Here is a 19,680-nt window from a genome sequence, read left to right on the forward strand (position 1 = left end):
TGAAACTCTCTGTTATATCATTGCGACTATTACAAGACAAGCAGGACTTTGGTTGTGAATTTTCTTTTTATTGTCTGCCATCAGGGGTAACCTTTCTTCAGAGCAACCACCCCATTGCAATGCAGAGTGCTTGGCTTGGGAGGGCTATTAGGATGGCCAGTAACTTGAAATTGCTTTGCTTGAGTAGTCCCATGGATGTTAGTTAATTGGATCATGAGATGTAATAATTGGATTGTCTCAGCACTGACTACCTCTTTTAAAAATTAAACTTCTAGGGAGATGGGGTTAAGTTTAACGTTTTCTAATTATTTTTACAATATTTTTGTCCAAAAGTGGATGCCGACGTTGAGAACCCCCCAACACTCATAAGCAAAAGGGTTAGAAGGAAGAATAACTGAGCCCCACAGACTAGATTAACATAGTTGAGGTGCAGTTAGTAACAGAAAGCAATAGAGGACTAGTTACTGAGCGACAGTGTAAGGGAGCTGGATTAACATCGATAGAGATAGTCATTTTTATGATGCTGATAGATTACTGAACAACTGTGTAAGCGACAAAAACAAAACAGTGGACAATCTCAGCAGGTCTGGCAGCATCTTGGAGAGAGAAGGCAGCTAATGTTTCGAGTTTGGATGACTCATTGTCAAAGCTGGAGAGAACTGGAAATAGGGTCAGATTTATGTTGTTGTGGGGGGGGGGCATGGAGCAGTGGGGCTGGATAGAGGGCCAGCGATAGGTAGAGATTGACAAAGATGCCATGGACAGAAAGACATGGGTAAATGGGGGTGTTTCAGGCTAAGAAGGATGCTAATAGTGGCACATAAAGAGACTAGAATGTGTTAATGGCTGAACAAAGGGAAGCAGTGTGTCAAAGGGCAACTAGGAACAGGGAACAGATGGCCCGTGGGGGGAGGGGGGGATCATGGTGAAGAAAAAACAGATTGATGAAAGAACTGAAAATACATTGATAGAAATAAAAAATGGGGTGAATGTGGAGGAGAGAGTTGACAGTCTGAAGTTGTTGAACTCAATGTTAAGTTCGGAAGGCTGTAATGTGCCTAATCGGAAGATGAGGTGCTGTTCCTCCAGTTTGTGCTGGGCTTCACTGGAACATTGCAGCAGGCCAAGGACGGACATGTGGACATGAGAGCAGGATGGTGAGTTGAAATGGCGAGCAACGGGAAGGTCTGGGTCCTACTTGTGGACGGATAGAGTAACCATTGCTTTGTAACTGGTCTTGATAAACAGGTAATGCTGATGATAAGACTCTGGAAGTAGTTAAGATTGCCGATTAAAATAGCATGTAACTGAATAGATTCTGTACTCCAGCGTATTGCCAAACTCTTTAGGGAAAAGTCTCTTTTCAGGAAGATATATGATTAGATACTTGCATTCACCATGTAATATTAAAGCAGCCTGGGATTATAGTATCTGTGGTTTACTTTCAAGTTTAATGTGTGTGGTTATTACTTTAAAATTCAAATGCCCTTTTCACACTGGCTGCAGTTAAAGTGCCAACTTGTACAGGTTGCCTTCAATTTTTCAATTTGGCGATATAGATTTAAGACAAATGCAACTGAAGCATGCTGTACCAAAACAGTTGTTTATAGCTAAGAAGCTGCAGTCGCAAAAATTGAAAGAAGTTTGAATGGATTTTCTGCCAATTACTTCCCAAGTGAGCAGGTTTTGTTTATAGTGTTTATTGAGTTTGAAAGCCTTGTCTTGGCTGCAAAACTAGCCACACAAAAACCTAGTCAATTTGATGAATGCCAACAAGACAGTAGTTCAGCTTAAAAGAAAGATCAACTTAAAATCTTATTTGTTTCAAGCTACTGTTCAGCACGGCTTCCATATAGGCTTCTAAACTGTTAGAGCCGAGTATTCTACCTCTTTCCACCACCCCACCCCTGCCATTCATGCCATCACTGAGTTGATGCTGTGTGGCAATCCCCTTTGTCTAACCAGCAATCTGACAGGAGTTGAATATTCAGGCAACATCCTGGTTGTGCCCATGTTGCAAAATAATGTCACTGTAGATCTCCAGCCTCCTGATCCGACAACAGATAGGTGTGCACAAGTTGAAATATTATGCTGTGCCAAGTTAAAACTTCCAATGGGGAGTGAGGATGGCATTGAAAGCAAGAGACCTGAGAAAAGGGGCATAGTTGTATTTGAAAATAGAAATGTTCTGAATCTAATGTTAAGCAAGATTTATTTCATCAGTAACTCTTTGTAGTTTCGACATTTGGCCGTAATTAGTACAGAATATTGGTCCCTCATGTAACATGCAGGCAGTCTTTGATACTGAATTTTCAACAGCCAGTGGGGAAGAGGCAGGTCCTTATATTGATACAACCCTCAGTTCAACTTGTTCCGTGTAATAACATGTGATTTTTGTTTTCTTGTGGTTGCTTCAATAAAGGAAAAAGAGCTTTCATTTTGATTTTAACATAAGGTACCAGAGTCTGCTTGGGTTTTATTTTTTTTAATACATATAACGCTCTGTTGATATATATTTAATGCCAGTCTTTTCTTCTCTTCTTGGTTTAACATATTTGCTTGTTATGATAATTGGATTCAGATTATATTACTTAAAAGTGGCAATTTGGTCCATCTGCTGGAGCACGTTAACCTTGGAGAGTACTGTACATTTTTAGTATTCTTTGTAAATATACTTGCATGCTTGAAACAAACCATTTACTGGTGTGTCTGAAAAATAGTCTGCTGTAGAATTCAATACTTTATCTGGTCTTGTTGATATAAGCAGTTATTCCACCTAATTTCTCCCTCCTATTTAATGACCTCTAAAGTATGCAGGTGAATCTCTATACATTGTCGTTACCTTAACATCACTGTATTGTGCTTCCATGCCATCATCACTAAACATGACAGAATCAAATAAAAACATAGCACTGGGCAATCTTCTGCTCAGGATATGGAATGTAAGATCAGCATTTATTATCCATCTCTAGTTGATTTTGCGAAGGTGATGTTGAACTGCCTTCATGAACTGCAGTCCTTGTGGTGAAGGTGCGCACAGAGTGCCATTAGGGAGTTCCAGAGTTTTGACCCAGTGACAGTGAAGGCACTACAATATCTGTCCAAATCAATATTCGATGAGCCAAAAGTCATTATGGCACAGAAGGAGATCATTCAACCCAACGCTTCCAAACCCGCTCTGTGGGAAATCCACTGGTCCCATTCCCCTGCTTTGTCCCCACAGCCTTGCATGTTTATACCCATCCAAAATCATTGATTTTCTCTGCTTCGATTGCCCTCATAAGCCATGAGTCCTAGGTCATTACCACTTGCTGTGTAAAATGGTCCTCTTCATATCTCCTTAAACTTTTGTTTAAAGCCTTAAATATGTGTGCCTTACTCCTTGTTCCATAAGCTAATGGGAACAGTTTTTCCTTATTTACCTTATTTGAACCTATCAAAATCTTGCACATCTCTGTCAAATCTCCTTTGTTCCAAGGAGAACAACCCTATCTCCTCTAACCTAGCCTTATTGTCACTGTATTGTGCTTTCATGCTATGACCACTAAAAATATAACACAGGGCAATCTTCTGCTCAAGATATGGATGGTAAAGCCATCATTTATTATCCATCCCCAATTGACTTTGAGAAGGTGATGTTGGGCTGCCTTCATGAACTGTAATCCATGTGGTGAAAGTGCTCCCAGGTTAAAATCTCTCTTCCCTGGAACCATCCTGGTAAATTTCCTCTTCACCTTCACATTCTTTGTAAAGTATAGTGACTAGATACTCTGACCAGGGCATTATGAAGGTTCAGCTTAACTTACCTGCTTTTGTATTTGTGAAGCCCAAGATCCCATATGCTTTTCCAACCACTCGCTCAATATGTTCAACCACCTTCAAAGATCTAGGCACATGAACCCACAGGTCCCTCTGCTCGTGCACACCCTTTGGAGACCAAAATGTTAACTCTCCCTATCACTCTGCCTATCCCTCAACCAAAATGGATCTCCTCACACTTCTCTGTATTAAATGTAATGCTAACTCATCTATGTCCTGTTGCAGTTGATTGGTATCCTCCTCACTCACTGTCTGCCACAACTCCAAGTTTGGTGTCATTGGCAAATTTTGGAGGGAAACTTGAAGGTGACAGTGTTCCCATGTAGAACGGCTCTTAGCTTCCTCAGTGGTAGTTACGGCCTGAGTGGTAATGATCACAGCGCTAGGATTTGCTGTCAAAGTAATACACACAAGAAATCATTGGAATTAATCATAATTCTGCTCAGCGATGACTTTGTGTATTATCTTCAGATTATTCTTCTCCATTTAAAAAAAAACTTTTCATAATTGAACTATGTTGGGTTAGCGACAGTGGAATGTTTGCCACTAGCGTAACCCCCTCTGGCTACTAATTTTGAGCTGACTGCATGACCACATGAATGATTTCTAATTATGTTTGACCTCCTCTCAACTTCCCTTGCTGAGCTTTCCTGTTTCCTTAAACAAGCGATAAAACCTATTTATTTATGCTGAGTAGAGCAGTGAATCCTACATCATTTGACCCAGCATGTCTGTGCTGACTTTTTGAAAGAACTATCCAGTTAGCCCTACTCCCCTGCGCCTTCTCATATTCCTGCAAATTTCACCCTTTTGAGTATTTCCTAATTTCCTGGTAAATCTGTTTCCAGCACTTTTTCAGGCAGTGCATTCCAGAACATCACAATTCACTGTGAAAAGAAAAAGCTCTCCTCCTCTTCTGGTTATTTTGACAATTACCCAAAATTTGTCTTGCTGGGTATAGATCCTGCAACCAATAGAAACATTTCTCCTGTTGCGTCCTATTGAAACAATTCATCATTTTGAACACCTTTAAATCTCTGTCTAACCTCCGTTGTAAGAACCACCCTGGCAGAAAGTCAGGAACACACTGCAATCTATGTCTGATATCCTTTGTATATTAAAAGTTTTGAACACCTCTAAATTGCCAATGGTTGGTAACTACAGAGAACTAGAGAAACCTTGTGACAAACAATACTACATTTTTCCTGCTGGACCCTGAACCCAACTTAGGAAGCCAGTATTTCGCATAAAAGTTGCCTTGTCCAATAAAGGATGCTAAATCTCTTTATAATTGATCATAAATTCAACAGCCCCTTGCGCACTTTCTAATCAATTAGTTTCCCATGCCACTTGCATAAGAATTACTTGCCTGTTAAACAAGTGAAAGTAAAAGACTGGCTTAAATAGTAATGTTTGCCTTTGATTCTGCTGGCTTCTCTTACTCCTGTTTATTCGCTAACTGGTTGATAGCCTTTTGAATGCCTTGTGATCCTGAAGTGATCCAGATGCTTGTGATTTGAGCGTGTTAATCGTGCTTTTGGAGTGTGCTGACATCCCCCCGGCCCCCCGATCATTGCAGTATAGAGGCATGAAAGTGCGTGAGGGCTCTACTGAACTGCCTGTAGCAGGAGTTGTAGCAGACTGCATATTAGTGTGTCTGAGGTTCACAGCGAAGCAATACAGTACTGCTGAGAACTGTGCATGATGCACCTATATTTTTCCTAATATTATGGCCCTACTGTAAGTCGCTATTCTGAATCCTAAAGTATTGGAAAGAGTCTGCCAGAATATGTCATTGCCACTTTATACCTGACAGCAAAGTGATGTTTAATAGGGATCCTCGTGAGACAGTCATTCTAACCCATATGACATTGAACATTTCCATCAGAGGGAATTAAACATGCACACTGTGCTTTAGAGTATCAGCAGACTGCACTACCTGGAAAAACACAGGTTTATTAGCTCATGGTATTTCTCAGTGCAGAGTAAAGTGAGTTTGTCCTTTAAGGTTTGGACCTGTCAGATAACACTTATACCCAGGCATACCTCTTTTTAGTTGTATCCAACAATAGTTGCCCTTACTAGTTTCACAGTTCAAGAAACCTGACTGTTTACTTTAGGTACTCTATTCATCAGGAGGGACCTTGAAATTATTCCATTCGAAGCAAATACCAAACTGATATGCAGGTAGAATCTGATTGCTGTGAAAATGGACCATTGGCCCTTTTGTTAGTCAGCATGCATCAATATCACTGTTTTAATCCCCGAAACGGAGACTAACCTGTAATAGTCGTAGTATTTATCCTGGCATTTGCCAAAGACTTTCTGTCTCTTGTAACTTTCCTATTCGCAAAATTGACATTGACAGTTACCTCTTAATGTTCTTGCACTGTCCCTTTAAAATTTAAATTCTGACCTGTACACATACCTTTGTCCTTAGCTGGTAGAAGTATACATATCAATCATTCACTGGACCACTATGTAGGTCCTAACAACTTGTTACACAGTTTAATTCCTAATGGTTCTTAAAGAGATCAGTGCATTTTGGAATACTGACTTGAATGGAATTGTTTGAAAAATTCTAATTTTTACAATAGTTTAGAAGGTAATGTTGGCTAGAGTGCTCCATGTCTGAGGCCACGCTGTACTGTACACTACTCTCCTAGTACAATATGCTGTACGTAATTTTTTTCAGCTGATATGAAGATATGATCCTGCATATAAATGCAAATTAAATCACGAGTATTTGATAAACTGATTTGTTACTGCATGTAAATATTTGCACTGCTTGCCCCTCCTTCATATTTGACCTCATGGATTAGGTTTAATTTCTTTATTTTCCTCAATATACAGCCCAGATGAAGACTCCTGTCAGAAGTTTATTCCCTTTATTGGAGTAAGTTATTTCAGTTTTATATTTTAATGTTCACCATTTGTGTGCCTTTGTGGCCTTCACTACATTCAATACTCTGCCATCTTCTGTCACCTATCCTCCATGATGATAACCGTTTCTACTCCTACCTCCCTGCTCACCTGTCCCCTCCTGTGGCTGCTGACCTACATTAGTTCCCAGTTGGGCAATACCTCACATTTAATTTCCTCATCTTCCCATTGAAATCTCTCCATAGCCTCGCCCTTCCTTATCCCTGTAACCTCTCCAATCCTACGTTTACCGAGATTCTAATCGTGACCTCTTGTGCATCACTGATTTCCTTTGCCTCACCAATGGAAGCTACACTTTCAACTATCAAAGCCCTAAGCTTTGGAATTCCTTCCCTTTACCTCCCTGCCTCTCTAACTCCCTCGTCTTTAACATGCTTCTTACAATCTACCTCTGTGACCTCACCCGTTTTAATGTTTCTTTGAGAGTCTTGGGTTACCATTAGTGCCAAAAGATGCCTGTTTTGCCTTGTAATATTTTACTGCACCCTAGATACCAAATAGATGTATTGTACGTAGAGAAACACATCTTACTACAGGAGATGCGCTTCGTACTGTACACGGTCAGCTCCAGGATGCCTCAAGACATCAGCTATAGTCTCCCATTAATCCCTCATTTGCAAGCTGCTTTTCAGTGACATTATTTTCGAGCATCGGTTCAACTGCCATGTATGTTTGCAATTGATTCCCAGCATCACCTCTAACCCAGAAATCAGGGCATCCTCTGTCCAAATGGGTATCCAGAAAATGTATCGAGCTGTGGATATTCATTTAAACTCTAGGCAGAGACAGCTGTCAAAATCTACAAACACACATTTCTGAATCCATATTTCCACCCGGCTATTGCTTAAGCTGAACCTAATGGTGGGCAATTGGCTTGAGTTGAGCTGAGCTTCAAGCTCCCACATCTAGGTTATTATTATGACTCTTTAATTCCACTTACGATACATCCATACCTCACTGGCACTGCAGCAGGCAGCCACATTCATGCCCTTCAGTGCTCTTTTAACTAACCTTCTGAGCCCCAGCTTCCACAAACTCCAATTTATCCAGAGTTTATCACTGTTATTCTGCCTCCTAAGTCCCATTCATCTGTGCTCACTGGCTACCACTAGCCATTCCCCAATGCACTGAATTCAAAATTCTTGCCTTGTTTGCAAATATTTCTATGACTTCGCTGCAGCATATGTCTTCAGCTAATGCAAGTCCTCTGTCTTCAAAATGCTCCATCCTTCTGACGTTTGCATGGTCAGTGCTATAACTGTTAGTTGTCATCAATCCCTAAATCTCTGATTTGCAGCACCTTTCCACTCCAAATACCTGCTCAAGTCATACTTCTTTAACCACTCTTTGGACATCAGTCTTAATCTTCTCTCAATTTCTGTTAGGTGTGTTTCATTCACTCACCTATTACAAAGAGATTTGCTACATATTACTAGATAATTCTAGGTTAAGTGTGGTTTGTTTGTGGCCACGTGTAAGAGGATGTTTCCCCTTTGACAGTATCTACAATGGGGGCATAGTTTCAGAATAAGGGGTCTCCGATTTAAGATGGCGATGAGGAATAATTTTTCTCAGGGGGGTCGTTAATCTTTAGAATTCACTATCCCAGGGAACACTGGGGACTCTGTCATGGCTGAACTAGATGGGTTTTCAATTAACAAGGGAATCAAGAATTTTCAGGAGCAGAGAGGAAAGTGAGGTTAAAGCCATTATCAGGTCAGCCATGAACTATTGAATGGTAGAGCATGCTCAAGGTTCTTAAGAGAGGGAATATGCCATATGAACTGAGGAGAGAATTCATTTTTGTTTTTCTGTTGGAAGGTGGGAGTTGAAAGAATGTGTGCATGTCCAGTTGGGGGGTGGTTATGGTTGAACAAGTGCACTTTAGGGTTTTGGTTGAAGCTTGCTTGTTGTGCAAGGGTATGTCCATGTTTAAGAATTGTGATTTTAGGGTATTTATGGTGGGAAAATGACCTGAAGATGAGGGTTTGTGTTCTGGGAGGTGTCTGGAGGGTGCGAGTGTCCGGAGGGTCGTAGAGGAGGTGACCAAGGTAGCTGAAGGCTTGTGTGCATATATTGGAGCAATGTTGAAGGCATTTGCAATGGGTATTTGAGAAGGCTGCTGAAGAAAAACATATTATATGCCTGTGTTTGTGCAGGGCAGCTGAAGGTGGCATTTTAGTATTAAAGCTTGAAAACATTAAAACACAAAATAAATCAAACACAAAAAAACCCACCCCTGGTGTTCCAACCCCCCCACATACAAGATTGCCGACATGGTGCTGAAAAACAACCTCCAAAATTTATCCAACTTCAGCCAGGACCAGAAAATATTTACATGATAGTTGGGCCCCTCCCACACCGTTCACAAATATCCTTTACCCTCTCAAACAGTCGGCTCATCCTGGACTTCCTCAGGTGCACTCTGTGTTATACCTTTAGCTGTACAAGCCCCAGCCTTGCACACGAGGTTGAAGCATTCACCCTCTGAAGCACCTCGAACCACAGTCTCTCCTCTAGCACCATCCCCAGCTGCTCCTCCCACTTGACCTTAACCCCCTCCAGGGACACTGTATCTTTCTCCAAAATCCTCCCATAAGTCACTGAGGCAACCCCAACCTCCAACGCCCTAGAAGAACCTGCTTCCATCCTCACCCACAAAACCTCCTACTCCAACCCCACACCTTCTCCGCATTTGCCACCCAGTAATAGGACAAGAAGTTCGGATGGCCCAAACCTCCCCCAACCCCCTCCCCAGACGACTGCCATCATCTCTGTATTGCCGTCTTCCTAATCCTAGCCACCTTACCTGCCCGGATAAATGACAAACCAACCTATTCACACCTTCTTGAAGAACGGCTTTGGCAAAAAGACTGGCAGGCACTGAAATAAAAAGAAAAACCACGGCAAAATTTCATCTTCATCGTCTGCACCCAACTGGCCAATGGCAGGAGAAGACAATCCCGCCTCAGTTGATCCGCCTTCACCCTACCTTCCAGACTCAAAAGCTCAATTGACAAAGTGAGGCCCAATCCCGGACCACTTGCACTCCCAAATACCAGAAGTGGCTCATTGCCACCTGAAATGGTAAACTCCCACATCCACTCTCTCCCCTGGAGAAGACACCACAAAACACTCACTTTACCCAAGTTCATCTTGTGGCCTGAGAATATACCAAAACTCCTAAGCAGTTGCATTATATCCCCCACAGAAGAGCTTTGGTCCGAAATATACAACCGATCATCAGCATACAAGGGTGCCCTATTCTCGCTTCTTCCCCCCACCACCCCACCCCCATACTATCCAAGCATCTCAACTCCAGGGCCAAGGGCTCAATTGCTAGCACAAATAGAAGTGGGGACACTGCCTCATTCCCCTGTGCAATAGAAAGTACCCTGAATTAATTTAATTTGTTTGCACACATGCCATCAGATCCTTATACAGCAATTGCACCCATGTCGCAAACTTAGGCCGGATCCCAAACCTCTCCAACATCACAAACAGATAGCTCCTCTCCACTTGATCAAACATCTTCTCCACATCCAGCATCTCTACCACCTTCAACTCTCTCCCTTCTGCTGGAGAAAGCACCACATTCAACAGCCGCCGCACATTTGATGATAACTGCCTGCCCTTTACAAACCCCGTCTGATCCCCTCCAATCGCCTTCAGAAGGCACTCCTCCAACCTGAGCGCCAGCACCTTTGCCAATATCTTGGCATGCACATTCAAAAGAGATATGGGCCTGTATGATCCATACGCCACCAGATTATTGTCTTTTTTAAGCAGCAATTAAATGGATGCCTGTCCCATCGACTTTGGCAATGTCCCCCTAACCATCGTGTCCTCAAATATTTTCACCAACAGTTTTATAAAGTTTCACTGGGAAATCATCCGGCCCCAGTGCCTTGCCCTCCTGCATTCACCCTATAGCTACCTGCACTTCTTCCACCTCCGCTGGATGCTCCAATCCTGCCCTCTCCTCCTCCTACCTCAGGACTCTCCCATCGCCCCAAACCCCCCTCATATCTGACTCATCCTCCCTGTAGAACTCTTCAAAAACTTGGTTCATCTGCTCTCTTGCCACCACCAGTTCTCCCATCCTATCCCTGATGTGAACAATCTCTCTTGCAGCCGCCTGCCGGAAGAACTGGCCTGGCAACAAGTGGCTGGCCTTCGCCCCCATACTCATACACAACGCCCCTCAGCTGCTGAACCGCCTTTCCTATGGACAGAAGATCAAACATTGCCTGAACCTCCTTCCTCCATGCCAGAAGACCCGGCACCGGATCCTCCACTTACCTTCCATCGACCTCCAGAATCTCCTCTATCAACTGCTGTCGTTCTTCCCTTGTTTCCTTGTCCACCTGAGCCTTAAGCGAAATGGCCTTGCCCCCCACTACTGCCTTCAACTCTTCCCATACCACTGATGGCAAGACCTCCCCATCCCCATTGAACCCAAGTAATCTTCAATCACCTTCCCTATTTTGATACAAAAATTTGGGTCTGCCAACAGTCCCACATCGAATCCCCGGCCGGCCTCTGAGCTGACCCCCTTTTCCATGACCACGTCCACCCTGTGTGGAGCATGGTCCAAAACAACGAGCGCAGAATACTCTGCCTTCACCCTGGATAACAGCGCCTCCCCCATCACAACAAACAAAAATCAATTCTCGAATACCTATGGTGTACTGGTGACCGACTCCCCCCCCGGGCGGAGTCAGCAAATGTGGCTTGGACCTGCCAACACTGTATTCAAGTTCCCTCCTAGTATTAACTGGTGCGTATCCAAATCCAGAATGGCAGGCAACACCTTTTCCATAAAGCCTACGACGTCCAAATTCAGGGCATATACAGTAACCAACACCACCGATCTCTCTTCCAATGCAACCTTTACTATCAGCCACCACCTTCTCCATCTGAAACCTCCCTGTTACCCACCAGAATCACCACCTCTTGGGCCCTGCTATACAAGCCGAGAGGGACACCTGACTCACCCAGCCCTTCCTAAGTCTCACCTGGTCCTTCACCCTCAATCGGGTCTGTTGCAACAGCAGCACATCGGCTTTCAAGCTCTTCAAATGTGAGAAATCTTTCACTCGCTTCACCTGTTTCTCTTCCCCCACCCCACCCCTAGCCCTTGCACGTTCCACATCGCCACCCTGACCGGGGGTGTCCTCTCATCCCTCCTATCCGTCATAACTGCTACTCCTGACTATGCCCAATAGGCAGCCCAGCCCCTAATCACCATCAACCCCCAACCCCTCCCCTCCCCTCACCCCCCCCACCCCCCCAAACTTACCAGGAACCCCCCCACCCCCCCAAACTTACCAGGAACCCCCCCCCCCCCCCCAAACCACTTCCCCTCCAGAACGCCTTCCCTAGTATCATCCCCATCCCCCCCCACCCTTCACACCTACCAGACCCATCTAAACCAGTCCATACAGGTTCCACCGACCACGGCCCCTCCCTCCACCTCGCTCCTCTTCACTCGCCAACTTGCGTTTGCTAGCCAGGTGGCCCCTGTATTCAAGTCCCCTCCCAGTATTAACTGGTGCGTATCCGGCCCAGATGAAACTTAGAAAGGGCTGGAAGAGAGATTGGTGGTGTTGGTTAGTGTATATGCCCTGAATTTGGACAATATAGGATTTATGGAAAAGGTATTGGCTGTCCCACCCCCCACACAGAAAACCAAACCAACACCAAATCGACCCACGCCCAATTGTTCCAAACTCCCCACCCAATAATCCCTCAAACCCCAAAAAATAAAATCCCAGCCGATCATTACCAACCCCCAGAGTATCCCTTCCCAACTACAACTGGGTTACGGGGTGGGTGGAGATGTGGGTTTGGGTTGGGTGCTCTTTCCAAGGGCCGGTGCAGCCTCGATGGGCCGAATGGCCTCCTTCTGCACTGTGGAGTCTATGATACAACTTTAAGCATAAAGAACAAAGCCAAGAAAAAAAGATTGGATTGGATTGGATTTGTTTATTGTCACGTGTACCGAGGTACAGTGAAAAGTATTTTTCTGCAAGCAGCTCAACAGATCATTCAGTACATTGGAAGAAAGGGAATTGAACAGAATTCAAGAAAGTACATGAGAATACATAATAGGGCTACATAATAGGAATACATAAGAGAAGAGATATACCAAAAAAAACACCACCAAAGTCCAAACTCATTTCAGTTCCAGTCCTTCGCCTTTCACGACCGCCTCCGCCTCCACCGCTGTCTCAAAATAGAAGTCCTAAAAGTTGTGAGTCACCCTCAGATTCACCAGACTGACCACCCCAAACCTCAAGCTACATTAGTATAATGCTGCCTTCGCCTGGGCAAAGGCCGCCCACCTTCTCACCAGGTCTGCTGTGAGATCCTGGTATATCCGAATACCAGTGCCTTCCCACCTCACCTCTTGATTCAGCTTTGCCTATCTCAGCACCTTCCCTTTCACCTGTTAACTGTGGAAGCAGATTATCACAGCCCTCGGGGCTCATTTGTCTTTGACTTTGGTCAGGGCGACCGGTTGGTACTGTCCAACTTGTAAAGAGGGGTTCTCCTCCTCCCCCATCAACTTGCCGAACATCTCCACAAAGTACTCCGGCCCTCAACCCTTTGCCCTTTAAGTCCCATGATCCTTAAATTCTGGCTTTGTGACCTGTTGTCCAGGTCCTCCACTTTGGCTCTCAGCCTTTTAATGCTCTCCACCACCCTCCGCAACTCCTCGCCCATCGAGGTGAACTGGTCAATGTGCTGTGACAATGCTTTCACCCCCTTAAACACGTATCCTTGCTTCCGTACAGCCGGCGATGTCTTAGCCAAAGTCTCCTTTACGAGGCCAAGACTCTCAGCCACCCACTCCTTGTGCGAGGTCATCATCTCTTTTCAATGCATATCAAAAATGCTGAGAGAACAGCCGCTCAAACTCCCTCGGCATCACTCCGCCAGCTTATCCACTGTAATGGGCGCGGTCCCACATGACAAGCTTACACCCGCCATCTTTCCTCCTGCTGGACTCTCAACCGAATTCGCCGGCAGCCGTTCGCTCGCCCCCTTCATCCCCTGATTCTTCTTCTGGAACTTCAACACCTTACGACTTCTTCACATTTTCCAACACCTAATCATCCAAAATTGTTCCCAAAAAACTGGGTATAAAAGACCAAAAAGCAGAAGCTCTAGCAGGAGCCACCCAACATGCAACTTCTACCTACATGTCGCCACCTGAAGTTCCCATTAAGCACTAGCTTTATTCGTTTTTGTGTCATTATGTTAACTTATTTTTCCGTTAATAGCCGAATGATGACTTGTACCTTTACATAAACAGTAGGAGCACACAAGGAAACAGATTGTTATAATATCCAGCGATTGGAAAGCTGTACTGCCCTTCGTACAAGACTGAGTCTATATTATCAGCAGTTTTTTTTGTTTCCCACTCCACATGCTGTACAAACAAGCCAAGATCTTCAGACAAATTATCCTGAGGGATGTGGTGAATCATAATAGCATAATTCGCACTTATCACACATGTTGTACCATGCCTCTGTAAGCTCAGCATACGATCAGTTGCGCGGCTCTGCCCCTAGGGGGAGGTGTACTGGGAATGTACAGAAGTTTGTACTGGGCTCCATCATTGGCTCCGCCCATGACTCCTCACCCCATGGTTGTATAAAGCTTGCCAGTTCATCTAGAGTTCATCTCGTCACAGGCAGGCTCTGTTGTGAGGCGATTAAAACCACTGTTCACTTCTAACCACGTGTCGCGTGAATTGATGGTCTCATCAAGGGAATGTGCTTCCAAAACATATGCATTAATTAATATGCATCACATTCGGGGCCAGCTAATTCTTGCTGTTTTTTGTACTTTTAATAATACATTGTTCTGAATCTATGCTTGCAGGTAGTGAAAGTTGGGATTGTGGAACAGTCATCAACAACATCAGGTTGGTAATTTCCTCCAATCTCAAATCAGTTCCCCATCAGTGTTGGGAAATACCTATGGGGTAATGTGGAGCATTTTTTCTCAAACTTGTTGGTTAAATTATCCTTTCTCAAATGGACTAGTACGTATGGACCCACCCACCCCCAACCCCAATCTTAATTCTCATATGTTTATGAAAGTGCTGCATATTGTTTGTTTTAATAATGCTTTTGAGAGAACAGACGTTTCATTTGTTTCAGTCTCCGTGCTCCTCCATGTGTTTGCCCTCCTAAGTGAGACAGATGGAGCACTCTGCATTGCATAAGTGATAGTAAAACTTCCACAATATTTCATAGACTCACTGAAAATCTGTATGGACCCAAATTTCATTGTTGATCAAAAGTGTGCTGTGCCTTATGACATTTGATATTGTCATGAGTTAACAGATTTTTAAAAAATGTTTGTTTTACATTAACTCATATAGCAATAGTGCTAAATAAAGTTACAATACCTGCAGGTGATTCGGATGATGCTGCCACTTCAGGATCCAGTATCCTGTCTTCCACTCCTCCAACATTGTCTCCTGCGATGAAAGAAGCTTCCCCTACCCCTCCTTCCTCACCCTCTGTCGGAAGTGGACTGTACTCAAGGTAAGTATTAGAATTAGGCTTTTATTTGTTGGTCGTGATCCTCCCTGATGAATTCTAAGTTCTGCCGCCAGCGGGAAAATCTGCGCATTTCCCGCTAGCCCTGGAAGTGCCAATCAGGTGCTATTCAGCAGCACTTGGAAATTTGTTTGGAGAGGGGCAGGTTTTTTCCCCTGGCCTTGAGAGAGACGGGGCCTAAACCTGCTGACAGGTCTTGCTCCTCAGAGATCAAAGAACGCCCCAATCTCAGAATAACACTGCAGCCTGCCAGTCCCACCCCCACCAGTGAACGACACCCTGTTATTGGCTCGCCAAATGCTAGCCCCCCTTTCAGGCTCTCCCTCTGGACATTGGCACCTTGGATTCTGAGGGGGAGCAAGGGGGTGAGTACCCTCTCTACCGTCATTTCTAGGGTGCTGAGAGGGTCTGTAGAAATGTAGAAATTTATATAATATTTCATATTTGTAGCAGTGATGTTATGAATAACACTCTGGTTTAAAATATATACAGGCAGTATACCTGCTGAAGATGTCAATAAGGAGTTGTAAAAGGTGAGGTCATGATTCATTTCAACCACTTGTTACATATAAAGGGCGAATGGGATATTGTTGTGGCTGCTGGAGATTCCCTGGAGAGTTGATAATTTATGAGCGGAATGTATTTTGTCCTTGCTAAACAGGTCATGTTCATTTTTAAAGCTCTTGACGATACATTGACTTTTTTGAACAGGTGCTGCTGGTATTGTTTCTAACTGCAATTTTTGAAAAGAGGCTGTTTCTTTGTTCTGAGCATCCCGTGAGGCCAGATCATTGTGCTTCAAACTTGCTAATTACTGTCAAATGAATGGTAATTAGCTTGAATCAGGTTCTTGCCAGCAGGAGGCGGACCGGAAGACTCGCAATGGGTTTCATACACGGGGAGGATTCACGCCCGATTCAACTGGCCATCAGGAATCATGCCTCGGGCTAGGGGTCCCAGTGAATCGCCCCCATTATTTCATGGGATATGCAGTCCACTGACCTGCCAACATATGTTGCTCATCCCTAATTGCCTTTAAGAGGATGCTCGTGAGCCATCATCTTTGAACCACTGCAGTCCAACTGTGTAGGTGCACCCACAGTGCTGTTACGATGGGAATTCCAGGAGGTTGACCCAGTGACTGAAGGAACGGTGATATTTTCCAAGTCAGGATTGTGTGTGACCTGGAGGGAAATTTTCAGGTGGTGGTGTTCCCATGCATTTGTTGTCCTTGTCTTTCTGGGTGGTAGAAGGTGTAGGTGTGGAACGGTTTGGTGAGCATTGCATCTTGCATATGGTACACACTGCTGCCCCTGTGCGTTGATGGTTGGGGGTGTAAATGTTTAAAGTGGTGGAGGGGGTGGCGGACAAACTGGTGTTTTGTCCTGGATGGTGTTGAGTTTCTTGGGTGTTGTTGGAGCTACTCTCATTCAGGCAAGTGAAGAGTATTCCATCTCACTTCCAACTTGTACCTTGTAGATGGTGAACAGGCTTTTGGGAATCAGGAGGTGAGTTCCCCAATGCAGAATTTCCAGAGACCTGCCAAAACAGTTCTATGGCTAATTTTATTAAGTTCCTGGTCATTGGTTAGCCCCCAGGATGTTGATGTGGGTGGGGGGGGGGGGGGCCGGGGGGGGATTCAATGATGGTACTGACATTGGATGCCAAGGGTAGATGGTTAGATTCTTTCTTGTTGGAGATGGTTGTTACTTGGCATTTGTGTGAAATGAACCTTTCACTTGCCATTTTTAACCCAAGCATGAATATTGTCCAGGTCTTGCTACATATGGACAGCTTCAACATCTGAAACAAATGGTATTGAACACTAAGATCTCCACTTCTGACTTTATGATGGAGGGAAGGTCATTAATGGCTGGGCTGAGGACACTACTGTGAAAAACTCCTGCAAAATGTCTTGGAACGTTTATGAACCGCATGTGGTACTGTGTGTGGCCAGGTGGCTGGTTTCTTGCACTGATGAGCATGTTGGGCAATTGATAAATAAGAGCGCAATTCACCTCCAATGGTTGTAGCTGTACAACTCCATAGAAAGAAGGCATTGAATTTATTGGGCCTTTCATTATGTCTAAAAGTGCTGTCGCAGTCCAAAGAATAATCTTATTGAACTTGAAACATTACCTCTGTTTCTCTTTCCACAGGTGCCACCAGACCTGCTGAGTTCTTCCACCACTTTCTGTTTTCATTTTGGAGTGTTCCTGCTCTTATTTGTTGGTGTGCCATGGAATTTTTACATATCTCTGAGAGGGTGAATGGGGCCTCAGTTTAGTGTCGATCTGAAAGACTGTGGGAACGATTCTCCGCCGCAGGTGGTGGAGATTTCGATAGGGAAGCAAACCTCATGTCAGGCAAGGTGGCAATCCCGTCGTGATGCTCTGGTCCCTCCCTGGCAGCAGCGTCGAGGTTCATGGCCTGCGTCAGCGGGAAATGCAGATGGGTCATTTAAACCCATTTGCATCCTATTAACAGACTCAACACCAGATTCTCCACACCTCCCTGATGCTCTGGCCCTCTGGGCTGTGATTTGGTGTAGGTATTTTTCGGTGTGGCCATGACTCGGTAGACCTCGCGTGGGCCAAGGGAGTAAGTATTTAATATAGATGCCCCCAAAGACCATTGGAACCTCCCCCCACCCCAAAACAATGCAAACCTTCTCACCAGAAGCCCCCCCCAATCAAACCTGCTCACCAGCATCTCCCCCCCCCCCCTCCTCTCCTCCCTCACTATATCAAGAAGTAAGTTAAAGAGCAGTCCAGACAGAAACTGGGAAAAATCGCTGCTTTTTCACTCATGTCCTTTAGACCTGCTGCCTCAGACAGAGATGTAGAAAGCAGCAACTGTTACTTCATAGAAAGCCAAATCCACATCACAAGGCTTTAAACCCCTTCAGATCCTTTGATCTGCAAGGCTTCCAGTCACTTTCAAAGAGAAGAAGATACTGCAGCATCCTTCAGTACTTGCACTGGAGTGTCAGTCTAGATTTTGTGCTCAGGTTCTCAGGAGTAGGACTTGAATTCATAAGCTCGAAAAGGACACTGATCCACAGCTGAGTCATGGTGGCTCCCTTGGATCAAATTGCACAGTGAACATGATTGTGTTTCTGAATCTTGGTGGAGAAGACAATGATTTTCCAAATACTGGAGATTTATTTCCACTGAAGTCTGAGTGGATTTAATATCTTCTCATGGTATAATGTTTAAAGGTTATATTAATACACAATATAATTGGAACACTATTGTATTAACCAAAAGTCAATAATGAGCAATTAAGCTGAGTGTTTTTTGCACAGTTTGTGTCCTGTTTCTCCTTCCCTTTTTTTTGTAATTATTTCTCTTGTCCTTACCTGCCCTGTGCCACACACCATGAAGCAATAGCCTTTGGCTTATAACAATATGGCAGCTAGCTGGCATGTTACAACAGAGTTGTCCATTTGTCCTTTAATTTCTTCTTTGTTTCTCTCCTTCCTTATGAGAAGCTCCAAACCTCCACAGAACACATAGTAGAGATCAAGAACACACCCTGTGGGGATCACATAGGTGAATCCATCCCTCATGAATTTACTGTATATTCAGTTACCACATGGAGTCTTCTTAAGACTCAGACAGTCTCAGATATCCAGTGTTATTAAATCATGGGACTTTTGTGAGAACTGGTATGAAATATATAAGCAGCCAGTAATTTCTTGATACTTTACTCTCGACAGCTCACAGAGCCTTGGCCACAGCGGAGAGCTGATGGGACTTCAGGTTGATTACTGGATTGCACAGCAGCTGGCTGACAAGAAGAAAGATCCGGAGAAGAAGGATGCCACGGCGAAGAACACACTGAAGTGCACGTTCCGTTCCCTCCAGGTCAGCAGGCTGCCCAATGGTGGGGAAATTCCAACTCTGCCGACAATGTCCATGATAGTGGTGACAAAGGAGAAGAACAAAAAGGGTAAGAGACTGCACAGGGCAGAACTTTAACCACTATTGGCCCATAACTTTCGGCAAGCGGCGGGAAGCCACGGGCCACCGATATTAAAAGGGAAAAATGTGGACTTAACTGTGCTCGGATAATGTGATGAACCTTCCTCTCTGTGCGGGCAGCCTTGTGCCTCCAGCGCCTTGGTCTGCGCAGGCTTCAGTGTGGCACAGGATTAGTGCAGCCCTGCCCCCTTATGATGGGGCCAGCTTTTTAACGGCCATTGAGGGTAGGCATTTAAACTGCAGATTAGACTGAACACAACAGGCAACATATTTAACAAGTGTTTTAAAGGTATGTAGAAGTTTTTTTTTAAATGTTTTTTATTCTCCATTTTCACATTTTTCCTCAAATTCCC

General features: G+C 44.4%; 1 protein-coding gene across 4 annotated transcripts in view; it reads left to right on the top strand.

Annotated features, from left to right (window-relative positions):
* Positions 1–19,680, top strand: part of pacs2 (phosphofurin acidic cluster sorting protein 2) — a 338,514-nt gene that overhangs the window by 310,249 nt on the left and 8,585 nt on the right. For 2 of the 4 annotated variants that reach the window (XM_038784039.1, XM_038784041.1), the window contains 5 exons: positions 2,423–2,455; positions 6,673–6,715; positions 14,656–14,698; positions 15,194–15,326; positions 19,063–19,295. In XM_038784039.1, the coding sequence (XP_038639967.1) occupies positions 2,423–2,455; positions 6,673–6,715; positions 14,656–14,698; positions 15,194–15,326; positions 19,063–19,295 (485 nt within the window). The remainder of the gene's footprint in view (positions 1–2,422; positions 2,456–6,672; positions 6,716–14,655; positions 14,699–15,193; positions 15,327–19,062; positions 19,296–19,680) is intronic. The other 2 variants (XM_038784040.1, XM_038784042.1) reach the window with 1 other exon arrangement.

The sequence above is a fragment of the Scyliorhinus canicula genome, chromosome 2 (assembly GCF_902713615.1).
Source record: "Scyliorhinus canicula chromosome 2, sScyCan1.1, whole genome shotgun sequence".
NCBI lineage: Eukaryota > Metazoa > Chordata > Chondrichthyes > Carcharhiniformes > Scyliorhinidae > Scyliorhinus > Scyliorhinus canicula.